We start from the raw sequence: 21,538 nt of genomic DNA, 5'->3' as shown, positions 1-21,538 counted from the left end.
GTGCTTCAGAGGTCTGATGTGTGCATTGTTCTCTCCAAGCTTCAGCACCTGGTTATCAAAGGGCAGAGGGGCAGCTCCAACCAAGTGTCAAGACAAGTGGACCAGCCACAAGTGGCTCCTCTTCCCAAGGGCAGCTGCATCAGCACCCATTTTTTTCCAGTGGGTCCATGGCAAGGCCAGCAAGAGAGCCTGCCAGCAAGAACTGCCCTCAAGGCATAAAAACAGGAATGTTTAACCAAAGGCCACTCTAGACAGGTAGTGTATTGCTTTGGGTGTATTCTGCAAGACATTCCTGACACAGTAATAGCGTATCAGCAGTGGGTTTATTCTGCTTTATTAGTTGTTCTACAATGCTACCATGTAATTGCTGGCTGGAGGAGTTGCAGTGCAATAAAACCAGGACAAATATAAGCCAGAACATTAGTGCTAGAATTTTGGGGGGAATTTCAGCAGGAAGGTACGGGATGTGCACTGACTGGAAATGAAGCAGTGTAACTGCCCCAGAACTTTTGAAGGCACAAGCAGTATTGCAAGTGGGATCATGTGTGACCAACTCAACAGCATCATGAGCACAAATCATTGTGAATCTGTACTAAGAAGTATGTCTGCAGGGGCCCAAGCACCTCAACAGTATAAGAAAAGGAATCCACGGAATGGTTTGAGAAGACCTGATGTTGCTGAAGCATTCTTGAAGCAAAGCAAACTAACCAATTCCTGGATGGGTGACCATTGGGAGACCCACCTGAGAGAAAGGTGGGTTTATCAGAAGTATTTACAGAATGGCATTACAAGGGGAACTAGGCCTCAGCATTGGGACACCATACTATTTCCCTCCGGAAGGGGCAAGAGGATGGCAGGAATTTTTGGCAAATCTTAAGAAGCTGCCTTACAGTGAGTTGGACCATTGGTCTATCTTGCTCAGTATGGTTTACACCAATCTGGTGGGTTGATGGGAGTTGTAGTCCAACACCTGGAGGGCAACAGGTTGGTGGAGGCCTGTCTACACTGACTGGCAGAGGCTCTCCAGGGTTTTAAACAAAGTTTCCCATTCCATCCTAGGAATGTCAAGGATTGAACCTTTGACCTTCTGCATGCCAAGCATATGCTCTACCACTGGGCCATTGCTCTTCCTCAGTTCTCTCACCTGGGATCCAGGTTGATCAGATTGTTGGTGCTGCTGCTGCTTTTGTGATGTGTGACCTTCAGACTTGCCCTTTGCCGTCGCCGTACTTCCCCTATAGCCTCTAGAGATGGCTGAGAGGGGTCCTGTTTTGGACTCTGAACTATGGCTGCCTTCTGAGGTGTGCTTACCCAAAGCCTCTGTACTGAGCCTGTTATTCAGAGGCAGGGTAAGCTGCCCTTCAGTTCCTTGATGGGAAAGACAGACAGACAGAAATAGGTCCTTGATGTTTTACAAGTCAGAGAAGTGAACACTACTTCATCATCCAAACTTGGCAAGGCATAGTGATGCGATCTCAGTGGGTGAATTGGGAAAGGTTGGCCTCAGCCAACTATGTCTGCCTGGCTACCCATTGCAGTGTCAGCATAAGCAAGGGGAGGGAGCGCTGTGCTCTCTTCCACTAGGCCTCTTTACCCAGGGCCAGGTTTTGAGGGCCTGTATCTAGTTTGGGGCCAAAAGGTCAGACTGGGCATGTAGCCTCCCTGACTGAGCTGCTAGAGGTCCTCTCAGATGTAGGGTTGCAGAACATTCATACTGAGGTCACTGTTGGGTCAGCTCAGGCCTCCACAGCCTTCATGATAACATTAAGGTTTTCCTAATTTGTCGCTAGGCAAGACATACCTTCAAGTAGTTTCCCTATGGGAGAGTAAAGGTAAAGGTAAAGGTACCCCTGCCCATATGGGCCAGTCGTTTCTGACTCTAGGGTTGTGCACCCATCTCACTTAAGAGGCCGGGGGCCAGCGCTGTCCGGAGACACTTCTGGGTCACGTGGCCAGCGTGACGAAGCTGCTCTGGCGAGCCAGCACCAGCGCAGCACACGGAAACACCGTTTACCTTCCCACTAGAAAGCGGTCCCTATTTATCTACTTGCACTTAGGGGTGCTTTCGAACTGCTAGGTGGGCAGGAGCTGGGACCGAAAGACGGGAGCTCACCCTGCCGCGGGGATTCGAACCGCCGACCATGCGGTTGGCAAGCCCTAGGCACTGAGGTTTTACCCACAGCACCACTGCGTCCCATGGGAGAGTATTTGCTATTTAATTGTTACATTTCTATGCCATCTTTTCCTCCAAAGAACTCAAGATGGCATACGTGGTTCTTCCCCATCTCATTTAATTACGATAACAACCCTGCGAGGTAGGTTAGGCTCAGAGACCATGACTCGCCCAAGGTTATCACTCAGTGAGCTGAGGCTGAGTGGGGATTTAAGTGGCCGAGTATGGATTTTGATCCCTTGTTTCCCAAGTCCTATTCCAATGCTCTAACTACTACCCCACCACTGGATATACCCTACTGGAGTGAGAGTCAAGCTGGTCCTGAGAAGAGAGTAAAAGTTCACTGAGGATGGGCTATAGGGAGGACAGGCAAAGGCCAGATGTTGAAGACCCCCACAACCCCCCCCAATCCCCCCTTACCCCCCTCTTCATTTTCCCGTTGTGCCAGTTCAATGGCGGCTCGGATGCAGAGTTCACGAGCACGAAGCCCTGCTGAAGTGTTCCCATCAGAGATGGCTTCCAAGACCACAGAATCAATGGATAAGCAAGCAGCACTGTAGTGTTTGGCAAGGGTGATGGCCGCACTGGACTTTCCTAGAGGAATCAGAGACAAAGGTATTGCTAAACACACACACACTTTCACCATCCATCATTTATTGACATCCCTTTATATCTGGGATGGAGGGGCTTTTTCAGTCTAAGGGCCACATTCTCTTCTGGACAACTTTCCGAGGGCCACATGGCAGTGGGGGGTGGGGCCAGAAGCAAAAGTGGGTGGAACAATAATGTGAACAGTAAGCCAGTTTCTACATACTCTCTCACTTACCCCTCTCTTCCAGATAAGCAATAATTCAAGGACATAGTCCAGTAAGACAAAAACATGGGGGGGGGGAGTGAATCAGAAGGGCCAGTAGTGATGGATGGGTGGGGTCTGGGGAGAGTTCTAATGGGAGTTCTCAACAGACTCTCATAAAACAGGAACATGGCTGCCTTCCCAGGGCAAATTCCCTCTCCCTAGCACCCGCCATTCATCAAGGAAGAACAAGGCAGGTCACTCTGCCTGCTCTGCATTAAGCGCACCTCTAGCTTAGCCCACAGTTAGAATCAGCCTTGGTAAGAAAATACCTCGAGTCTTTCAGCCCCCCCAAAAAGTTGTTCACAAACTAAAAAATATTCAGAAGAGAGCTGCAAAAAAACAGAGGATGTCAGTGAGATCTCAGAGCACATGGTGGTACTCAGATACCATATGGGAATATACAGTCACCACAGATATAGCCCTGCTCTCCGAGGTGGTCTCTGTACCTGTAAGGGGAGCACCATGGATGATGATGGCAATGCCCCTGCGGTTCCTGGCAGCCCGTCCTTCTGGAGATATATCAATGCCAAGGTGACGCGCAATGGCTTTTGAGACAGGGTTGTTGTCTAGCTCTCCAACAGCTTCCTTATTCTTGATCACACTTTGCTGACTCCCTCCTGAAAAGGAATCAGGGCTATAGACAGCTTGCTCAAAGGCCATATCCTTCAAAGGGCTTCAGAAAGGAAAGATGTCAGGTACAAATAGTACATCTTCAGAAATTGCACAGACCCTTTTATTTTCAAGGAGGAACAGAGGGTTGGCCAAATGGGAGAAGTCCTTAAGCCCAGTAAGGAATGCCACTCTCTCATCTTTGCTGCTGCAGATGGCAGGGGTGTCCGTGGCTTTTTTAATCCTTTACTGCAACAGACAGTATATATCTATACATTTGCTCTGGGATTAAAAATAAATAAATCTAACTCCAGAACCTGTAATCTGTTTGAATGATCTTATTTTGAACAATTTATACTGATCCTGTCAGGCAGGGCAAGAAATGTTTCTGTTTTAATTTATCACATTATTAATGTACTTGTAGCTCTCTTCTTTCTATTGCTCGCTCTGTCCCTCCAGCCTCAACACCCTTTATGTGACTTCTTACCAATGCTGTCATGTGCATTGATCAAACACTGTGCATTGGAATTTCACCACAGACCCCTGAACATAATATGCAAAAAAGATCAGCAATATCAGGGGAGACAAGCCAAGAGTGAAGCCTCATTCCTCTGTCAACATAGTGAGGGCCTGTGCACAAGCAATGGGTGGACAGGGCTTAAGCCTTTGTCCAATGGGAAAAGTCAAGATAATGTATTTCCACTACAACTTCTGCAGTTGCTTCATGCTGGAGAACAAAGTTTGCAGGAGATGGCATGCAACACAATTATGGGTCAAAAGGATTTTGTCAAGCCAGGTATTTTCGAGATTTGGAAAACATGCACTGGTCCACAATTCCAACACATGTGGAACCTAAACTCTCCTGATCTAGATTCAGGTAGGTAGTCGTGTTGGTCTGACGCAGTCGAAATATATATATATATATAAAATTAAAATGTCCAGTAGCACCTAAGAGACCAACTAAGTTTGTTCTTGGTGTAAGCTTTCTCCTGATCTTGTTCCTTATAGATTTTCACCATGAGGTGGCAGCAAAATGTCACTATGTGGATGTGGATCTTTCCCCATTACATCACATACATTTTCTTTTTTCAGTGGTGATGATGACATGCTCTTTTCACTGTCCCAGCAGACCAAAAGCTCTCACTCACCTTGTCCTCTGTCTGTCCCCTCCTCTTCCTCTTCTTCCTCCTGATCAAATTTTGATTCCACTCTGAAAGTTCTGGTATCCTCATTAAGGGAAAGAGAAGGATGAGCAGAGGCCGCCGTGGATGTTGTTTGCCCAGCACTGGAAGGGAGGAGCTTCATCCCATGATCAGAAACTAAAGCATTTTCTTCATCTTCCACTAAAGAGGAAAGGAGAGCAGATGTCACAGTGCATACAAGAGACATCAAGTAATGTACTGGCGGCACTTTCAGAAGTTCCCCAAACTCAGTCTTAACCAAAGCAAACCAGTGAAGGACATGCCATTCTCTATAGACCAACCTTCGCCAACTTGGCACCTTCCAGATGTTTTTGCCACTAGCACCAATCAGCTCTTGGAAATAGGCTCAAAAACACAGAAGACTAGCTTCTAGTCTTCAGATTGTGTTGCCTGGACAAATAACTGCATTTATGTATGGCTCACCTTAATCAATTGTAAAATAAAATGGGCAGAGGCTGCTTTTGAAAGACACCATGGCTTTGGAATGAAGGGATAATGATTTATACCACCCACCCAGTTCATGCTCTATGTAGTCCATCCTGTGAAGGTGTGGTGATGTAGGGATTAGCACTGGGCAGGGGTATTGGTAAAAGGAGAGGGAATTCAGTCACAGCAGCCAAGTCTGTGTGGGGAAGCAAGTCACAAGTCCTGTCAATGGGAAGCATCCAGATGCGCCAAGGTGGGAGAAGGGATTCCCCTGGCCTGGCACTTAGACCATACCCTTGGGCTGCAAATCTTTAAGGAACATGCCCCACCCCCAATTCAATAATCCTCGGGACTGTAGTTTGTAAACTACTATTCCCAGGATTCTTTGGGGAACCCATGTGTTTCAAATGTGCTTTAAATGAATGGTGTGTATGCAGCCCCAGAATTTTGGGGCTGCAGGGGGAAGGCAGTTGTGAATCAGGTAGGGCCTCCTTTAATACTGGAATAGGTGTAGTCAGATGATATGGAAGCAGTGTGTCAGACCTGACATCACTTTGGGTTCCCGCTTTAGGCAATGCTCCTGGATAGTTTGAGTAATACTTGCTGAACTCTTTTGTCACATTAAATAATGAAAGTTGCAGGCACATGGTTGTATCCAACTAATTCCTACTCAGAGTACACATTGGCCAAAAGATTCCTGCATTGCAGGAGGTTACACTAGGTGACTCTCATGGTCCCTTCCAACTCTACGATTCTTCACCCACTGAAATTAATGAACCTAAATTAGTCATGTCCGTTAACCTCAATGGGTCTACCGTGAGAATGACTAGCAAGGCATTATCCCACCTTTTCATTCCAAGAGTAGATGCAAAATCTAGAAATGAGTACAGCAGGTAGCTGTCCCCTCTGATGTCCAAACATAGCCACCCCATGCAGCTGGACTCTCCAAAAAGCCCAGTCTCCTCAGCTCACCATTTTCCTGATTAACTGTCTCCTGGTCACCTTGAAACTTCTTCTGCTCCTCATAATATTCCAGGACTTCAAAAGGCAGCTTCTCCCCAGGGATGCGAGGAGGCAACAGAAGCATGTTATTGGTGTCATAGCCCTTCAACATCCGCAGAATCTAAAACCAAGCAGATATATAAGGATACAAATAACTGTCTCATGTGGAGTCTGGCCAGTGCTCCATTAAGGCCAGTATGAATGACCCTGAATTGCCGCAGTGTTCGACTTGTAGAAGTCAGTTTGCCCATAACCTGTTAGACTTGAGCCCACCATCTGTTGTTGACACTGTACCACACTTTGAACAGTGTGATTAGCAGAGTATGCACAGCTAGAGTTTGCAGCCTCAGATGGGAGGAAGTGTGCTTGGTTCTTACCCGCTCTTCCAACAGATACTGCTGGTCAAATTCCAAGGAGTAGAATTCAATGGGGAAGCTGCAAGGGTTCTTCACCACCACTTCAGCCTCATCCCCAACGGCGTAAGGCAAGAGGGGCCCAAGTTCCAGAATGGAAGGAGTGAACTCTAGACGCGGCTCCAGACCTTGCCCAGAGACATTCAGCTGCAGCTGCTGGGTGCTCTGGGAAATGCTCAGAACCAGGTAGTGGCGGTAGGATTTCTAAGATAACAAAAGTTGGAGAGATTATTTCACAGAACTGTAGAGATGGAAGGGACACCAAGATTCATCTCATCCAGGAGTAGGCAACCTAAGGCCTATGGGCTGGATGCGGCCCAATCGCCTTCTCAATCCGGCCCACCGATGGTCCGGGAATCAGCATGTTTTTACATGAGTAGAATGTGTCCTTTTATTTAAAATGCATCTCTGGGTTATTTGTGGGGCCTACCTGGTGTTTTTACATGAGTAGAAGGTGTGCTTTTATTTAAAATGCATCTCTGGATTATTTGTGGGGCATAGGAATTCGTTCAGTTTTTTCCTTCAGAATATAGTCTGGCCCACCACATGGTCTGAGGGACGGTGGACCAGCCCATGGCTGAAAAAGGTTGCTGACCCCTGCTTGTCCAACTCTCTGCAATGCAGGATTCACAGCTAAAGAATCCCTGACATATGACCATCCAACCTCTTTTTATATAAGAAAGAAAGAAAGAAAGAAAGAAAGAAAGAAAGAAAGAATATAGAAAGGCCCAAGTTTAGCTCTTGCCTAGCAGTCGTAAGAAAACTATGCCCATGGATTCATACTTGCTGCATTGTCTTGCTCTACATTTGTGCTCAGCATAGTAATGTCAACTACCCATCTATTATAATGCTGGGAGTTCTGGCCTCCCTGTTATAACATTCTCTTCCACCACCCATGCTGATATAAATACACCTGCCAGCAGAAGGCAGCACTTGATGTTTGATAATGCAGGCTCTCTCTAGCCCATGAAACCTCCTGCCATGAAATACATATTAGCCTGGAAGGTGCCACAAGATTTTTGATTGTTTTGCTGGGCCAGACCAAGATTCCTCTCATCCCTCATGGCCTGTCATCAGTACTTTTCTTTAACCCTCTAAACTGGAAAAGCCCTCTTGGCTATCAAGGCTAAAGCTGTTGATACCTTATTTATTTGTTATTTGTCATTTGTAAAATTTCTTACCCATCTTTCACAACAATACAACATGTCATTATTAAAAAGCAGATAAAACCATTCCTATTATAAAAACAAGTTAAAGCGCTCCAAATGGAACAGAATAGTCACTTTCTCCCCAACTTGTTCTGGACCTAGCCTATTCTCGACAGCTTTTATTAACCTCATGTGCTCTATGTTCAATGAGGCCAAGTTCCTTCCCATGTTCTGATCCTTAAGGACTCTGGGCGAACACACCGCTGACCTAGCCTTCCATTCCAAAACATCATCGCTTTCAATGTTATCAATAGCAGGGCTATCAATGCTGTGGTTCAACTCTAAAAGACTTGTTGACATGTCTGCCAACATTTAAAAAGCTAAAATAATTCACACTAACTGTCACCAAATGAATCATTTAAATCATCACTCCCCCCCCTCCAAATACTGACTAGAGGACTCTCATGTGCTACCATTGAACCCTCTTTGCAACGAGAGTTGCAACTGTTCAATAGCATGAACAGCATCCTGACCTCCTACCTCTTCTCTGGGTGCAAACTTGACTTGCACATTGAGCCTCTCCCCCGGAGCCAGAATCCCATAGGGAGGGATCATCTCAAAGACATTGGGCTTGTGTTTTAACTCACGGCGCATCTTCCGACGTAAGGCCATTGGCATGTGCTTGTCCACCTAAACATACAACAAACAATGACATCACTGAGCAATGGATCTCTGTGCTATTGTGAACAGACCTGTTCCCACCCTAACTGCATCTGAAATTCAGGTGCCTGCTGTCTTGTTACATGCAACAACCTGCTAGCCAGGTAGATGGACCAATGTTTCTTGGCAATTCAGTGCACCCTGGGTGGTGGTGCCCTCCATCCATAGGCACAAGAATAAAAGGTTTCCCCAGTTTAGGGTGACGGGGAAGGAAAAAGATGCTTTCCTCATTGCAGCAGCAATGCTCTCTGAGGAGAGTGTTTTACCTCACTATTTTATTTTATTTTGCATTCTTCAGTGGCTCAAGTGAGTCTGAAGCTGAATTGCCTGTTGTGGGCTTAACCAGCTACAGGGCCTGCCTCTGAGTACTTGCCTTTCTGAACCTCTGGAGACCTTGCCTCAGTGCTTTATGGATCAAAAGGACTCAGCCTCAAGAGTAGAAAAAGGAGGGCAGATTCTGTCAGCTTTTCAGCTATCATCTGTAGCTACACCTTTAAGTACAACTTCATCTCTATCCAGTGCAAAGCTTCACTGGTCAGTTTCTGGAGATTGAGCTGCTGTTCAAGGCACAGGTGAGGCTGACTCATTTCTGATGAGGTGGCAACCCTCGTGGAAAGAGCAGGGTGGAACCTGATGGTCAGAAAAGGGGAAAGAGAAGCCTGCGGCCAGGTCTACTTTACCTTTTTTATTTGCTCGCTGCTGGTGGCAAACCATTCACAGGTGACCTGAAGCTGGTTGTGAAGCTGGATTGTCTCGACTTGGCACTGGCCGCACTGAGTGGCAGCAAACTCCAAATTGTCATTGGACATGCAGAGAGATGGCATAATCACCATAGCACGTAGAGAGATGTTGAATGTGGGTCCGGTCAGGACCTGGAGAAAAACAACAAACAGGACCTAAGCACCATGTGCAGGAAATGGGAACCTCTAACACATACAGTGGTACCTCAGTTTAAGAACAGTCCTGTTTACGAACTATTTGGTTTACGAACTCCGCAAAACCAGAAGTAGTATCCCGGTTTGCAAACTTTACCTCGGTCTAAAAACAGAATCCAAATGGTGAGGAGGCGTCATTAGGGAAAGCACACCTCAGTTTAAGAATGGTTTCGGTTTAAGAATAGACTTCTGGAATGGATTAAGTTTGTAAACCGAGGTACCACTGTACACTTAATGGCACTTGGGGCACCATGCAGGTATCAAATGGTGGAGAAATCATATATATGTGCTGCAGATCGAGCCTGGAGCTACAGGATCGGTCTCTCCTCCACCACTCACAGGCCAGGTTTGACAAGTGGGCAGAGCCACAGTGGCAGATATGGGGCTCTCAAATTTCAGCACTCCCCTGTGCAATGCTAAAATTTGGCATGGCCTCACCTTTCACACTCCATTCTACAGCATTGTTGTGTCCCAAAGGAGTGTTATACTCCAGGCCAGAGCACTTTTAAGGAGCCTGGTCTGACCAAAGAGAGCTGGGCTCAGTTCAGACAGAAGGAATTGCTCTAGTTATAAAGGCTCAGTTTGCCTATGGCACTTCTTGGAGCACACTGTCTGCCTTGGAGTCAGATGTGGCCTTCCTAAGCCGTTCTTAGGAACACAGAAAGCTGCCTTATACTGAGTCAGACTATGGGTCCATATAGGCCAGTACAGTCAACACTGACAGGGATCGACTCTCCAGGGTTTCAGATAGGAAATCTTATCCCATCCCTATGTGGAGATGCTGCTAGAGATTGAGCTTGGGACAGTCTACATGCCAGGCAAGTGCTCTATCACACAGCTATGTCCCTTCCCCTTTACTATGGCCTATACAGCTGCCCTCCATAAATTCCCATGCAGTTGTCCAGTTGCTGGTCTCCCCTGCCCACCCATGTGGCTCCATAATTCATGGCAGGCTTTGTCTTAAGGACTTCAAAGTGGATCATGGGAGGCCAGCTGTAGCTACAACTGAAGTGGGTGTTCATGGCTCTGCTGATGACTGCATTTCTTTCTGAAAGTTACATCCTAGCTGTGATGCATCATAAACTTTGCCTGCCTTGTAGGACATGTCAATTAAGAGGGCTGAACCCACTAGTTTCAGTTCCTTGCAGTGTCCCATTTTTCCAATGTCCCAAATTCCTTCCCCATCCCCAGCTCAGCCAAGGGCCCCAAGGCAGTGCAGCATGGCGGGCTGCAAAATGAAAGGCACCTTGACTGGCAGGATCACTTCCACCTCTCCCAGGGGCTGGTTGGCACTCTGGGGATCAAATCGTACTCCAAATGTCTCCGTCTCGCAGTAGGGCAGGTTCTTCACTCTGTCCAGCTCTGTGTCGAAACCTGGCTCAAAAGAGCAACAATGTCATTCCTTGCCAATTCAGGTGTGCAAGGAGGAATCAGCCATTGGTTTGTTTGTTTTCAATTACACTGACATGATACCCTTCCACCAAGGAGCTTGGAATGGCTGCACAAGGTTCTCTCTCCACCCTTTTTATCCCCCATACCCAGGGAGTAGGTTAGGCTGAGGAAGCCCCTGGGGTTGGAAAACTGAAGGCAGCGCAGCCATGTCAGGCTTGCTTGCTTGGTACAATTCCCTCTGAGAGAAACAGAATGTGGGAAATTAGCAGCGAAACCTAACAAATGCATATTCTTGCTAATTAGCATGAGAAGGGGCATGGAATGAAGTTAAGTGGTTATAGCAGAAATGATATAAAGGATTAAGTAAAAATGGATAGTTAATTGGTGAAAGAAGAGAGCGTAAAATTACAGTAAAAGGTAAAGGTAAAGGTAAAGGTACCCCTGCCCGTACGGGCCAGTCTTGACAGACTCTGGGGTTGTGCGCCCATCTCACTCAAGAGGCCGGGGGCCAGCGCTGTCCGGAGACACTTCCGGGTCACGTGGCCAGCGTGACATTGCTGCTCTGGCGAGCCAGAGCCGCACACGGAAACGCCGTTTACCTTCCCGCTGGTAAGTGATCCCTATTTATCTACTTGCACCCGGGGGTGCTTTCGAACAGCTAGGTTGGCAGGCGCTGGGACCGAGCAGCGGGAGCGCACCCCGCCGCGGGGATTCAAACTGCCGACCTTTCAATCGGCAAGCCCTAGGCGCTGAGGCTTTAACCCACAGCGCCACCCGCGTCCCTTAAAATTACAGTATGTTAAGATAAATTATTGGGATAAAAACAAAGATGGAAAGGATTTGCTGAAATATCTAATTGAACTAGAATACAAAAAAAGGGAGGTGTGAGGAGGTCAAGGAAATAAGCAAATGGAAAATAAGTTATGGCAAGGTTTGATTTGTTTTTTTTTTTCCCTTTTCTTTTTTCTTTTTTTCTTTTCTTGATTGCTTGTATTTTTCTGAGTTTTTAAAAATTTTTTAATTATTTTTTTGCTTGTTTGTATTCATGGTCTTAGGGACGCAGGTGGCGCTGTGGGTTAAAGCCTCAGCGCCTAGGGCTTGCCGATCGAAAGGTCGGCGGTTCGAATCCCTGCGGCGGGGTGCGCTCCCGCTGCTCGGTCCCAGCACCTGCCAACCTAGCAGTTCGAAAGCACCTCCGGGTGCAAGTAGATAAATAGGGACCACTTACCAGCGGGAAGGTAAACGGCGTTTCCGTGTGCGGCTCTGGCTCGCCAGAGCAGCGATGTCACGCTGGCCACGTGACCCGGAAGTGTCTCCGGACACCGCTGGCCCCTGGCCTCTTAAGTGAGATGGGCGCACAACCCCAGAGTCTGTCAAGACTGGCCCGTATGGGCAGGGGTACCTTTACCTTTACCTTATTCATGGTCTTGTTTTTTCTTGCTTAATCTAGTGTTTTCTTTTGTAATTTTTAAAACTGGAATAAATATTATTTTAAAAAAAGAAAAAGAGAAGGGGCTACGTCCACATAGCTGTATTGCTGATAGGCAAATCTCAGACCATAGAAATGCAATTGTAGGGAGGGCTCTGTGTAGTGTTATTTCAAGAATTTGGGGCTGAGGGAACCACTGACCACCTTCACAGCAGTCAGATGAGCAGCCATTCCAACCATAATAATCTTCCCAGCACAGGGCAAACTGAGCAGGATCAGATGTGAATCCTGACAGGGCCACACATCTCCTTCTCTCTTTGGTCTTTGTACTTACCCATACTCTGCCCATAGTGGGCAACTGGATGCGGAAGAAAACCTTATTTGGAAAAAAGTGTTCAGTGTCTGAGAGTAAAACAATTGGGGTGGGAGGGGAATTGCCTGTACTGGTGGCAAATTCATTGGGTTTTTAATATATTTATATATGCTTTTCCCATTCAATTACTGATCAATCAAGTTTTCAGGATAGGCTGAGCTAGAAATGAAAAGGAACCAGATTTCCTTATTACCTGAGTCCCGCAAGTTCCGCCTATCTGCATAGAAGGACACAGGAAACTGGCCAGTGTTGGTGATTTTGATAATGTGGGTCCGGACGGTGCCCAGGATGATGTAGCCAAAGTCTAAGATGTACTCAGGGAGTTGTGCTCTGAAAAAGTAGCAACGGCTGGTTGTAAATAGATGTTTGATGCTCAGCTGGATAGCGAGGGCTGCATTTTCAACAGGACTTTGAGGATTTAAGCATTTCACTTAAGTGCCAGAGCATACTTATGGCAGAGGGAAGCAGAGCGGAAAGTGACATTGTGCCAATCACAGAAATGGCACTGCAGCCCTTTGGGAGGGGATTACTTTTATTATCCAATGAAGTTGAATGTTGGAAGATACAGGAAAGGTAAAAGAAAATGCTTCTTCATGTAGCACTATTAAAATATGGAACTTGCTCCCATAGGAGACAGTGATGGACATGAACCTGGATGGTTTTCAAAGAGGTCTGGACAACTTCATGAAGAAGAAAGGTTATCAGTTGCTACTAACCATGAAGGCTATGCTCTGCCTCCACAGCTGGAAGCAGAAATACTCCTGAATGCCAGTTACTAGAGACCACAGGAAGGGAGAGTGATTTTGTGCTCAGATTCTGCTTCAAGGTTTCCCACAGGCATCTGCTGTGAAAATAGGATGATGGACTAGATGGGCTGTTGGCTGATCCAGTAGGCTCCTCTTATATTATTATTATAGTTCAAATGTAGGTAGATTCAAAACAGCATTCAGCTAAGAATACCTGGACAAGCCATGGGTTGACTCCCCATGCATCTCTGACAGAGTCTGATGGCTTGCTACAGATGCAGACTGTCCAAATAGAGATTGCCAGCGAAGCCAAGAAACTTCACATGGTGAAAGTTTCCCCACTTCCCAGAGGCAGAGGAAACTGGGTGGATTGGGAGGACCAGGCAGTTTCCTGAGATTCTCCACTTATTTCCAAGTACTCAGGTGTTGGGAGTCCCCCTCATAACTCTGCAGTCTGGGGAAATGGCCATAGGGAGGAGATCTGCACCCACTTGACAAATCTGCGGCGAATTCGCTGGCTGATGGCAGGGTCCTCCTTTGGGTCACGGGAAAGCTGCATCTGCTGCTCCAAGGCATGTTCTCGAACAAGGAGCCTCTCCACCTCCAACTGCACTTGCATGGCAAGCTGTCAAGACCAAGTAGACAGTCAGCCAACCTAAACCCAAGCCTGCACAGCCCTTCCTGCTTCCCCTACAGCATCAGCACCAGAAAGCTCCCCTTTCTATCAATTGCTTTTGATCTACTGGCCTCCTACACCTCCGTGGTTGCCAATGCCCACTTTTGCCCTTCTGAAGAAGCCATCTGCCATTTTGTGCTCCTGCTCAGCCCTTCCTTCTGCATGTCAGACCTGTGTGGCTTGCATGGCTCTTCCAGTTTTGGGAAGCTTTTAATGTTTAATAGACTATTGTATTTTAATATTTGATTGGAAGCTGCCCAGAGTGGCTGGGGAAACCCAGCCAGATGGGCAGGGTATAAAATAATAATAATAATAATAATAATAATAATAATAATAATAATAATAATAATTCCAGTTCCCCCTGCCAATGTGTCCCACATCAACTCCAGCCCTCACACAGCCCAGCCCAGCCCAGCCCAGCCCCCAGCCTAGCTCACAAGCAAGCAAAGGAGCTTTTAATCTTACTACAGAGTTGGATTCCTCCATGGTTGGGTCTGTGCCCACTGCCTCCGAGTTACTGATGGAATCTTTGTGTGAATCCTGCTCCATGCGTTCCTTGACTTCTCTTAGGAGGATGCTGTACCGGTCATTTCCTACAGCAAGCACAAAGGGGTGAGAGTTTGGACCAGGGATGGAGCTGCACTTTCCAAGGAAGGTGGAAGCTCTAGGATACTAACCCCTACCTTTAACATTTATGGGTAGATCCACGCAAATTCTGGGGAAGATTCCTTCTCCTTTCAGGGTGATGAGTTCTGGATCCATGTGGGCCACCTGGATCTGGAAGGTTCTTTGGAAGACCTCCGGAACGCCAGGCAAATAATATACCTTCAACACCTGCTCCTTCCCAGATTCAATATAACTCTAGGAGATACAAGTGGGAGAATCCTGAATAGGTAACACTGCTCCTTGCCAAATAGAGGGCTGAGCAATCTTGCCTTCATAGAATGGTTTAAGTGGACAGCCTGGCATCTTCTTTGTCTTGGGCATGGACTGGATCAGTGAGAAACATTATGTTAGCCTGTTACACAGATGGTTGTGTAAACTCTTGCATTGTTTTTTAAATTTAGATTTCCCACCAAATAAAAGCCAGGTTTAGTTACCAGAGACATCATGCAAATTAAGCACATTTGCTTTTGTCATTTAAATATACAGAAGGATTTGAGCTTTCAAAGAAATTCCCAAGTAAGGATTAAAGGAATGGAAAGAGATGATGGCATGGATAGTGTGGCATCTTCACAGACCCAGTCCCAGATTGATGGACTGTGCCTGTGTCTCCAGTGTCTCTAGTCTAGGAGGCAGGGTTGCCATCTCCCCACCTTTTTGAATTTTATTGTTGCTGGAAATTTTACTTTTTCCCACCCAAGATGAGCAGGGACAGGATTTGGTGGGCATCTCACAGGCCTGCGCTAAGAAAACTACAGGCTTTCTTGGTGAGGCACCAAATAACTAAACACTTAAGGGGCATTTCCCTCCAGTTAGGAAAATGGTCAATGCTCCCCTCTCTTGTTGTGAAAGAGCAACTGGCTCAATGCTGACCCCACCTACAAGAAAGGAACCTAGAGCAAGTAGCAAAAGAGGAAGGCTCTCCACACCAAAAACCTCCCTTCTGACATCTATAGGATGGACTTCACCTCACACGGGGGGGGGGGTGTGCTGCTCAGCCTGAGTCTTTGTGAGATGAATGAGTTATCTTAAAGGAAAGCTCTTTCCAGAGAACAGACAGACAGAGAGGCCCAGGAAGGAAGGAAGGAAGGAAGGAAGGAAGGAAGGAAGGAAGGAAGGAAGGAAGGAAGGAAGGAAAGAAGGGAGGGAGGGAGGGAGGGAGGGAGGGAGGGAGGGAGGGAGGGAGGAAGGGAGGGAGGGAGGGAGGGAGGAAGGAAGGAAGGAAGGAAGCCTTAACTTAAAAAGGGTTCATGCTTGAAGGCAGATTCCACCTGAATTCTAATGACACATTTACAAGAGCCTGCCTTGCTCTGCACAACCTGCACAATAATTCAAAAGTCAAAATGCATAAAGAAGTGACCCTTAAACACAACAGCATCTATCCGGCTTCTGCTCTTACTCACAGAAACAGGCAGAGTCAGTGGCACACCAGGTGCAGGGTTGTTGGCTGAAGCTGCAATGGTGTTAGTCACAAAGTACTCAAATCCAACTTTTCCTGTATTTTTCAGCGTAATCTCAGTCACACATATCTGATCAAAAGGCTTAGGGAGAGAAAAGAGAGTGATGCCAATATGAACAGGCAAACCTTTTGCTGCAATGCTGAAAGCATCTTGCCCTGAGTCCTTCTTTCCATCCCTCCTCTGACTCAACACCAACCAGCTGTTTGGGAGGAGATCATGTAATATTTCCAGCACCACATCATACATGATGCTCTGCACATTTGTAAAGTTGTCCAACCAGCACTAGTCTGCTGTATTTTGATGATCTTGTCAGCAACAAAATATCTCCAGATGTTTCACTTGAGCAGGACCCTCCTAAGTCACCAGAAATCTTATTTTAAGAAAGATTTGGTAGTGTCGCTGTGTATCCTCAGATCACGTGAATGCACTATCTATGTCGCCTTGCATCCCTGAACCTGAACCCCCATCCCCCTAATCCTAACACCCTAACCTTAACCCGGTGGGGAATCTTTTTGGTCTGGCAAGCCAGATCTTTTAATCCTACCATGGGGGCCAACTTTGGCAGGGGAGAAGAATCACCTGCCTCTCGGTCATTTGATGCCAGGTGATGAACAGATGAGTTGTTTCAGTCACCTGCCAAAGTTGGCTGTGGGGTGGGGATAACAACCAAGCAGGATTGAACTCCCTGCACATCAGCTGATGTGTGGAGAGTTCAATCCTGCTTTCCGCAGGGGTCAGCTGCACAAGGTGTAGGGCAGGTGGAGGGAGTGGCCTTGTGGATCAAACCGTGCTGTAAAATTGGCTTTGCCCAACCCTGAGAGAAGGTCAGCTGCTGGGATGACTTCTTCTTGGAGGGGTGCATGTATTAGAGGCATAAGGACCTGACAGAGGCCACCTGAGAATGGTTGGTTAATCAGAGAGCAGATATGTAGGGAAAGAATCTTCCCTACTGCCACCCCGGTTCTTGGGCTCAGCAAGCCTCTCAGGGGTATAAAGGCAGTGGAGGTGCACTGCAGGTTTTGCTGTGGTGAGGAGGAGGAAGTGGAGAGCCAAGGAGAACCCAAATTCTCTCCCTGAATATCACTTTAGGCAAGGTTAATGCAGGCTTAGTAGGTGTTGTTGAACTCTTTCAATAGGGCCCAATGAAGAGGAAAAAACAGTCCTTTTCAGCAGGGTCCTTGGGAGGGGGACAGACAGCATGGTTCTTACATAGAATGTGCAATTCAAGAAAGAAGCATGCAGAGTGGAAGTTAGAAGGGTATAAGGAGAAGCAACACCTGGAGCCTGAGAGCCCATTTTCTGAGGTATAAGAAATCCAGTGGACTTGACAGACACTCTTCCAGCTGAGGGGTATTGTGGGGTGGGATGTCATGTGGAGGGGAAGCATATATAAAGGCAAAGAAGTTGGGCTCCCTTTTGGGAAGTGGGTGTGAACTAGGTGTAAACAAGAAATGGGTGGGAGGTGAGGAAGAGGAAGCTTCCAGTGGTCTACTGTGATCAGAAGCATTTTTGTGTTCTCTTGCATATAATAAATACTTCAGAGGCAATTAGGAAACCCATTCTACAAGTTCAGGCTTGAAAAAGTCCCCATAAGACTCAACCCACCATAAACTTCTGCAAATCATTTTCATCATAGGATGGTGGGTTGGAGGAAAGCACAGGGGGAGATTTCAGCAAGGCATGTTTATTGGGAAAATAACTGAAGTGACCTGCCGGAGGCCTGCAGAGTCAAGTGTGTGCAGCTTTCACTTACCTGGAGTCCATAGTCAATCTCCTTCCTGTCAAATGCATAACTCACAAGGGAGGCCTCACCCCTCAGTAGGATCTCGTAGGTGGGGCCCCCTTCCACCTCACAGATGGCTTTGACACGAGCAACGATGTCAGCATGCCCATAGAATGTGAAGGTCATCCGCTGGATCTCACTCGGCTCCAGCATCCCATACAGCGGCATGATGTCAAATACCTGATCGGGAAGAGAGAGGGGCAGAGGCTGCATGCCAACAAATGCCAAGATCCAGTTCAGGATGAGGGCAGCCAATGCAGCTGTGGGGAAAGCATGGTGGCTGCAGAATTGGCACCGAAAAGATGGATCTCCATACATTCTGACCTTTACTCAGGCTCTTCCTGTGCAAAACCCCATGTACAGCACATTTCTATAGGATGATTACAGTCTTGATCCTCTTCCCAGTGTCTTAGCCAATCCAAGTGTGATGACCAAGGTCTGAAACTGTTGTGCCTCCCTGCATGGGAAGGGTCTGGCTGCTGCTGCTGATCAGGCTTGTCTCCTGCCTTAGGCTTAGGAGGAAGACCTAGCTTCTTTGGGAGCAGAGGTCATCATCAAACACAAACATCGAGGCACACACTGGAGAGAGGGACTTTGGTACGCTTCAGCCAGCATGAAGTGGCATAGCCACACACGGCTCCAGCTCTTTAGTCCAGCTTGGCCCAGCCTTGAATGATCAGCAGATGGAGACTGGGTAAAGGTTTGGAGAACTGGACCATCAGCAGGAGTAGAGCATTTAGTTATGATGATACTATGGCATCCCCTCCCCTTGTATATTAAGCAAGTGGCTATTTTATTTTACAGGCACTTGAATGCTCTTGTTTGCCCTGAAGTGTGACCACCTTTGGCTTATCAGATTGATCACTGGACTGTTTTCAGTGTTGTGGTTTCTTAACATATTGTCTTATTTTATTTTCACAGCTTAGAGAAAATTATTTCTGAGTAAGTGATATACACATATATTACATGAATAAATATAATAATAATGATAAAAACAAATTCCTGCTCACTTCTTCCACGCCTGTCAGATGATGATCATCTGCTTCTGCACACCACAGGACTTCCTTGGTCTCCACCTCGCTCTTCTTAGGAATTTCCTCTTCCCCATGATCAGCAACTGGCAATGGGGACTAGAAAAAAGAGCATTGGGAATGGGTGCAAGAGGCAGTGGAGGTAGGTTGACTTGAAGGTTTTCAGTATAGAAACCCAGACCTTGTCAATAAAAATATCAGTCAGGCCAAGGCACTGGAATGTTTTGCACAGCTGGGAGAAAATGTCAAGGATAAAACTAAGGGAAAACCTTCTAACATCCAGATGTTCTCCTCCTAGTAAGAACAGCCCCATGTCCTCCTGCCACATGAAACTTTTTGCAGATACTCACTGACTGCTCTAGCAGCCTCAAGACAGTCATAGAGAGCAACCCACTGAGCCCGTTCATATCAGTGGTACTTGTGCAAAATCACCCACAGGTGCTACGTGTGTCCTAACCAAGCCATGTCTCCAAGCCAAAGGTAAGGTGAGATGAAAAATTACCCTGGAGGCTGCCTTGGCTTCTGGGCTACTTTCTGCAGTGTCTGGAAGTTCCTTAGGGACAGTCTCTTCTCCATTGACATAGTTGATGTTTTCTTCTGTAGCTGCTTCTCTGGAGTCATAATATCGGGACAGAAATTTTACTTAATGGTTCTCAGGAAATCTGGATATGGGTAACATTAATAGGGACACAAACGTGGTTTTGTATAAATATGAGTGAGAGGGTAATCTTTGGGGGCAGGCAAATGTGAATAATTGTGGGGAACATTCTTACCTTTAAAGTCTTGTGCACTGAGGGGTTTTGTGTTGATTTTTAACACACCCACCCTCTCCCCACAAGAAAAGGCTCATTGCTGCTTCTGTGGCCCTTATTGAATATTTGTTTGGAACAATGCTGGGGGGGGGTAGGGGTGTGCTCCTGCATGTTCTGTTTCCTCGCCTTGAACACAAAGGTTGTGTGCACATACCATACATTCAAATCTTTTTTTTTTTATAATAATTTTTATTAATTTTCCACACAAATAATAAAGAACAATATAAAACAGTACAACTTCAAGCTCATCAGTTCATACCCTTCTTTCTTTGACTTCCCCATACCTCCCCATCCCTGCATCCTTGTTTAATGGTTCTTTAGCAACCCTTAGGTCCATTGTCCTAATTCCCTTTCATAAAAAAAATTCTTAAATTTTCTGTTTACTGCTGCAATTCTTTACTTCTTACCCCCTGACATCTTAACACTCCTCAATTTTACAATTATTTTTAAGATATATTTTGAATTTCTTCCAGTCCTCTTCCATTGTCTCTTTCCCCTGGTCCCGGATTCTGCCCGTCATCTCGGCCAGTCCCATAAAGTCAATCACCTTTGTTTGCCATTCTTCCAGAGTAGGTAGTTCTTGCGTCTTCCAATACTTTGCCAGTAGAATTCTTGCTGCTGTAGTGGCATACATAAAGAAAATCCTATTCTTCCTTGACACCACTTGGCCCACCATGCCCAAGAGGAAAGCCTCTGGTTTCTTAGGAAAAGTCCACTTAAGGACCTTCTTAATTTCATTATAGATCATTTCCCAGAAAGCTTTAACCTTTGGGCAGGTCCACCAAAGGTGGTAGAAAGTGCCTTCAGTCTCATTACATTTCCAACACTTATTATTAGGCAAATGATATATTTTTGCAAGCTTGACTGGGGTCATGTACCACCGGTAGATCATTTTCATAATATTTTCTTTTAAGGCATTACATGCAGTAAATTTAATACCGGTGGTCCATAACTGTTCCCAGTCAGCAAACATAATATCATGACCGATATCTTGTGCCCATTTAATCATAGCTGATTTCACCATTTCATCCTGTGTATTCCATTTTAACAGCAAGTTATACATTTTTGATAAGTTCTTAGTATTGGGTTCCAACAATTCTGTTTCTAGTTTTGACTTCTCTTTCTGAAATCCTATTTTCCTGTCCTGTTTAAACGTCTCATTTATCTGATGGTAATGCAACCAGTCTCGAACCTTAGGCTTTAGTTTCTCATAACTCTGAAGTTTCACCCTTTCGCCATCGTATTCTAAAATCTCATGATATTTTGGCCATTTAGAATCCATATTAAGCTTTTTTACTTCCCTAGCTTCCATTGGTGACACCCACCTAGGGGTTTTACTTTCCAACAAATCTTTGTATCTAATCCAAACGTTATACAATGCTTTCCTTACAATATGGTTTTTAAAGCTTTTATACACCTTTACCTTGTCGTACCATAAGTATGCATGCCAACCAAAACTATTGTCGTACCCTTCCAGATCCAAAATGTCAGTGTTCTCAAGAAGTAGCCAGTGTTTCAACCAGCAGAAAGCTGCTGATTCATAATAAAGTCTTAAGTCCGGCAGGGCAAACCCCCCTCTATCCTTTGCATCAGTTAAAATCTTAAATTTAATTCTGGGCTTTTTGCCCTGCCAGACAAATTTTGATATGTCTTTCTGCCACTTCTTGAAACAGTCCATCTTGTCCACAA

General features: G+C 46.1%; 1 protein-coding gene across 1 annotated transcript in view; it reads right to left on the bottom strand.

Moving 5' to 3' along the window:
* HYDIN (HYDIN axonemal central pair apparatus protein) overlaps positions 1-21,538 on the bottom strand; it is a 137,968-nt gene that overhangs the window by 50,403 nt on the left and 66,027 nt on the right. Inside the window, exons 25-41 of the mRNA XM_079988354.1 lie at positions 19,540-19,648; positions 19,017-19,136; positions 17,977-18,186; positions 16,167-16,304; positions 14,784-14,961; positions 14,566-14,693; positions 13,916-14,049; positions 12,872-13,008; positions 10,731-10,858; positions 9,230-9,421; positions 8,370-8,519; positions 6,646-6,885; positions 6,239-6,389; positions 4,787-4,981; positions 3,476-3,646; positions 2,594-2,767; positions 1,145-1,368 (exon numbers count right to left, since the gene is read on the bottom strand). Of these exons, the coding sequence (XP_079844480.1) occupies positions 1,145-1,368; positions 2,594-2,767; positions 3,476-3,646; positions 4,787-4,981; positions 6,239-6,389; positions 6,646-6,885; positions 8,370-8,519; positions 9,230-9,421; positions 10,731-10,858; positions 12,872-13,008; positions 13,916-14,049; positions 14,566-14,693; positions 14,784-14,961; positions 16,167-16,304; positions 17,977-18,186; positions 19,017-19,136; positions 19,540-19,648 (2,779 nt within the window). The remainder of the gene's footprint in view (positions 1-1,144; positions 1,369-2,593; positions 2,768-3,475; positions 3,647-4,786; positions 4,982-6,238; positions 6,390-6,645; positions 6,886-8,369; positions 8,520-9,229; positions 9,422-10,730; positions 10,859-12,871; positions 13,009-13,915; positions 14,050-14,565; positions 14,694-14,783; positions 14,962-16,166; positions 16,305-17,976; positions 18,187-19,016; positions 19,137-19,539; positions 19,649-21,538) is intronic.

Source organism: Podarcis cretensis (assembly GCF_951804945.1).
Source record: "Podarcis cretensis genome assembly, chromosome: 8".
NCBI lineage: Eukaryota > Metazoa > Chordata > Lepidosauria > Squamata > Lacertidae > Podarcis > Podarcis cretensis.
This window is presented reverse-complemented; position numbering and strand designations above follow the sequence as displayed.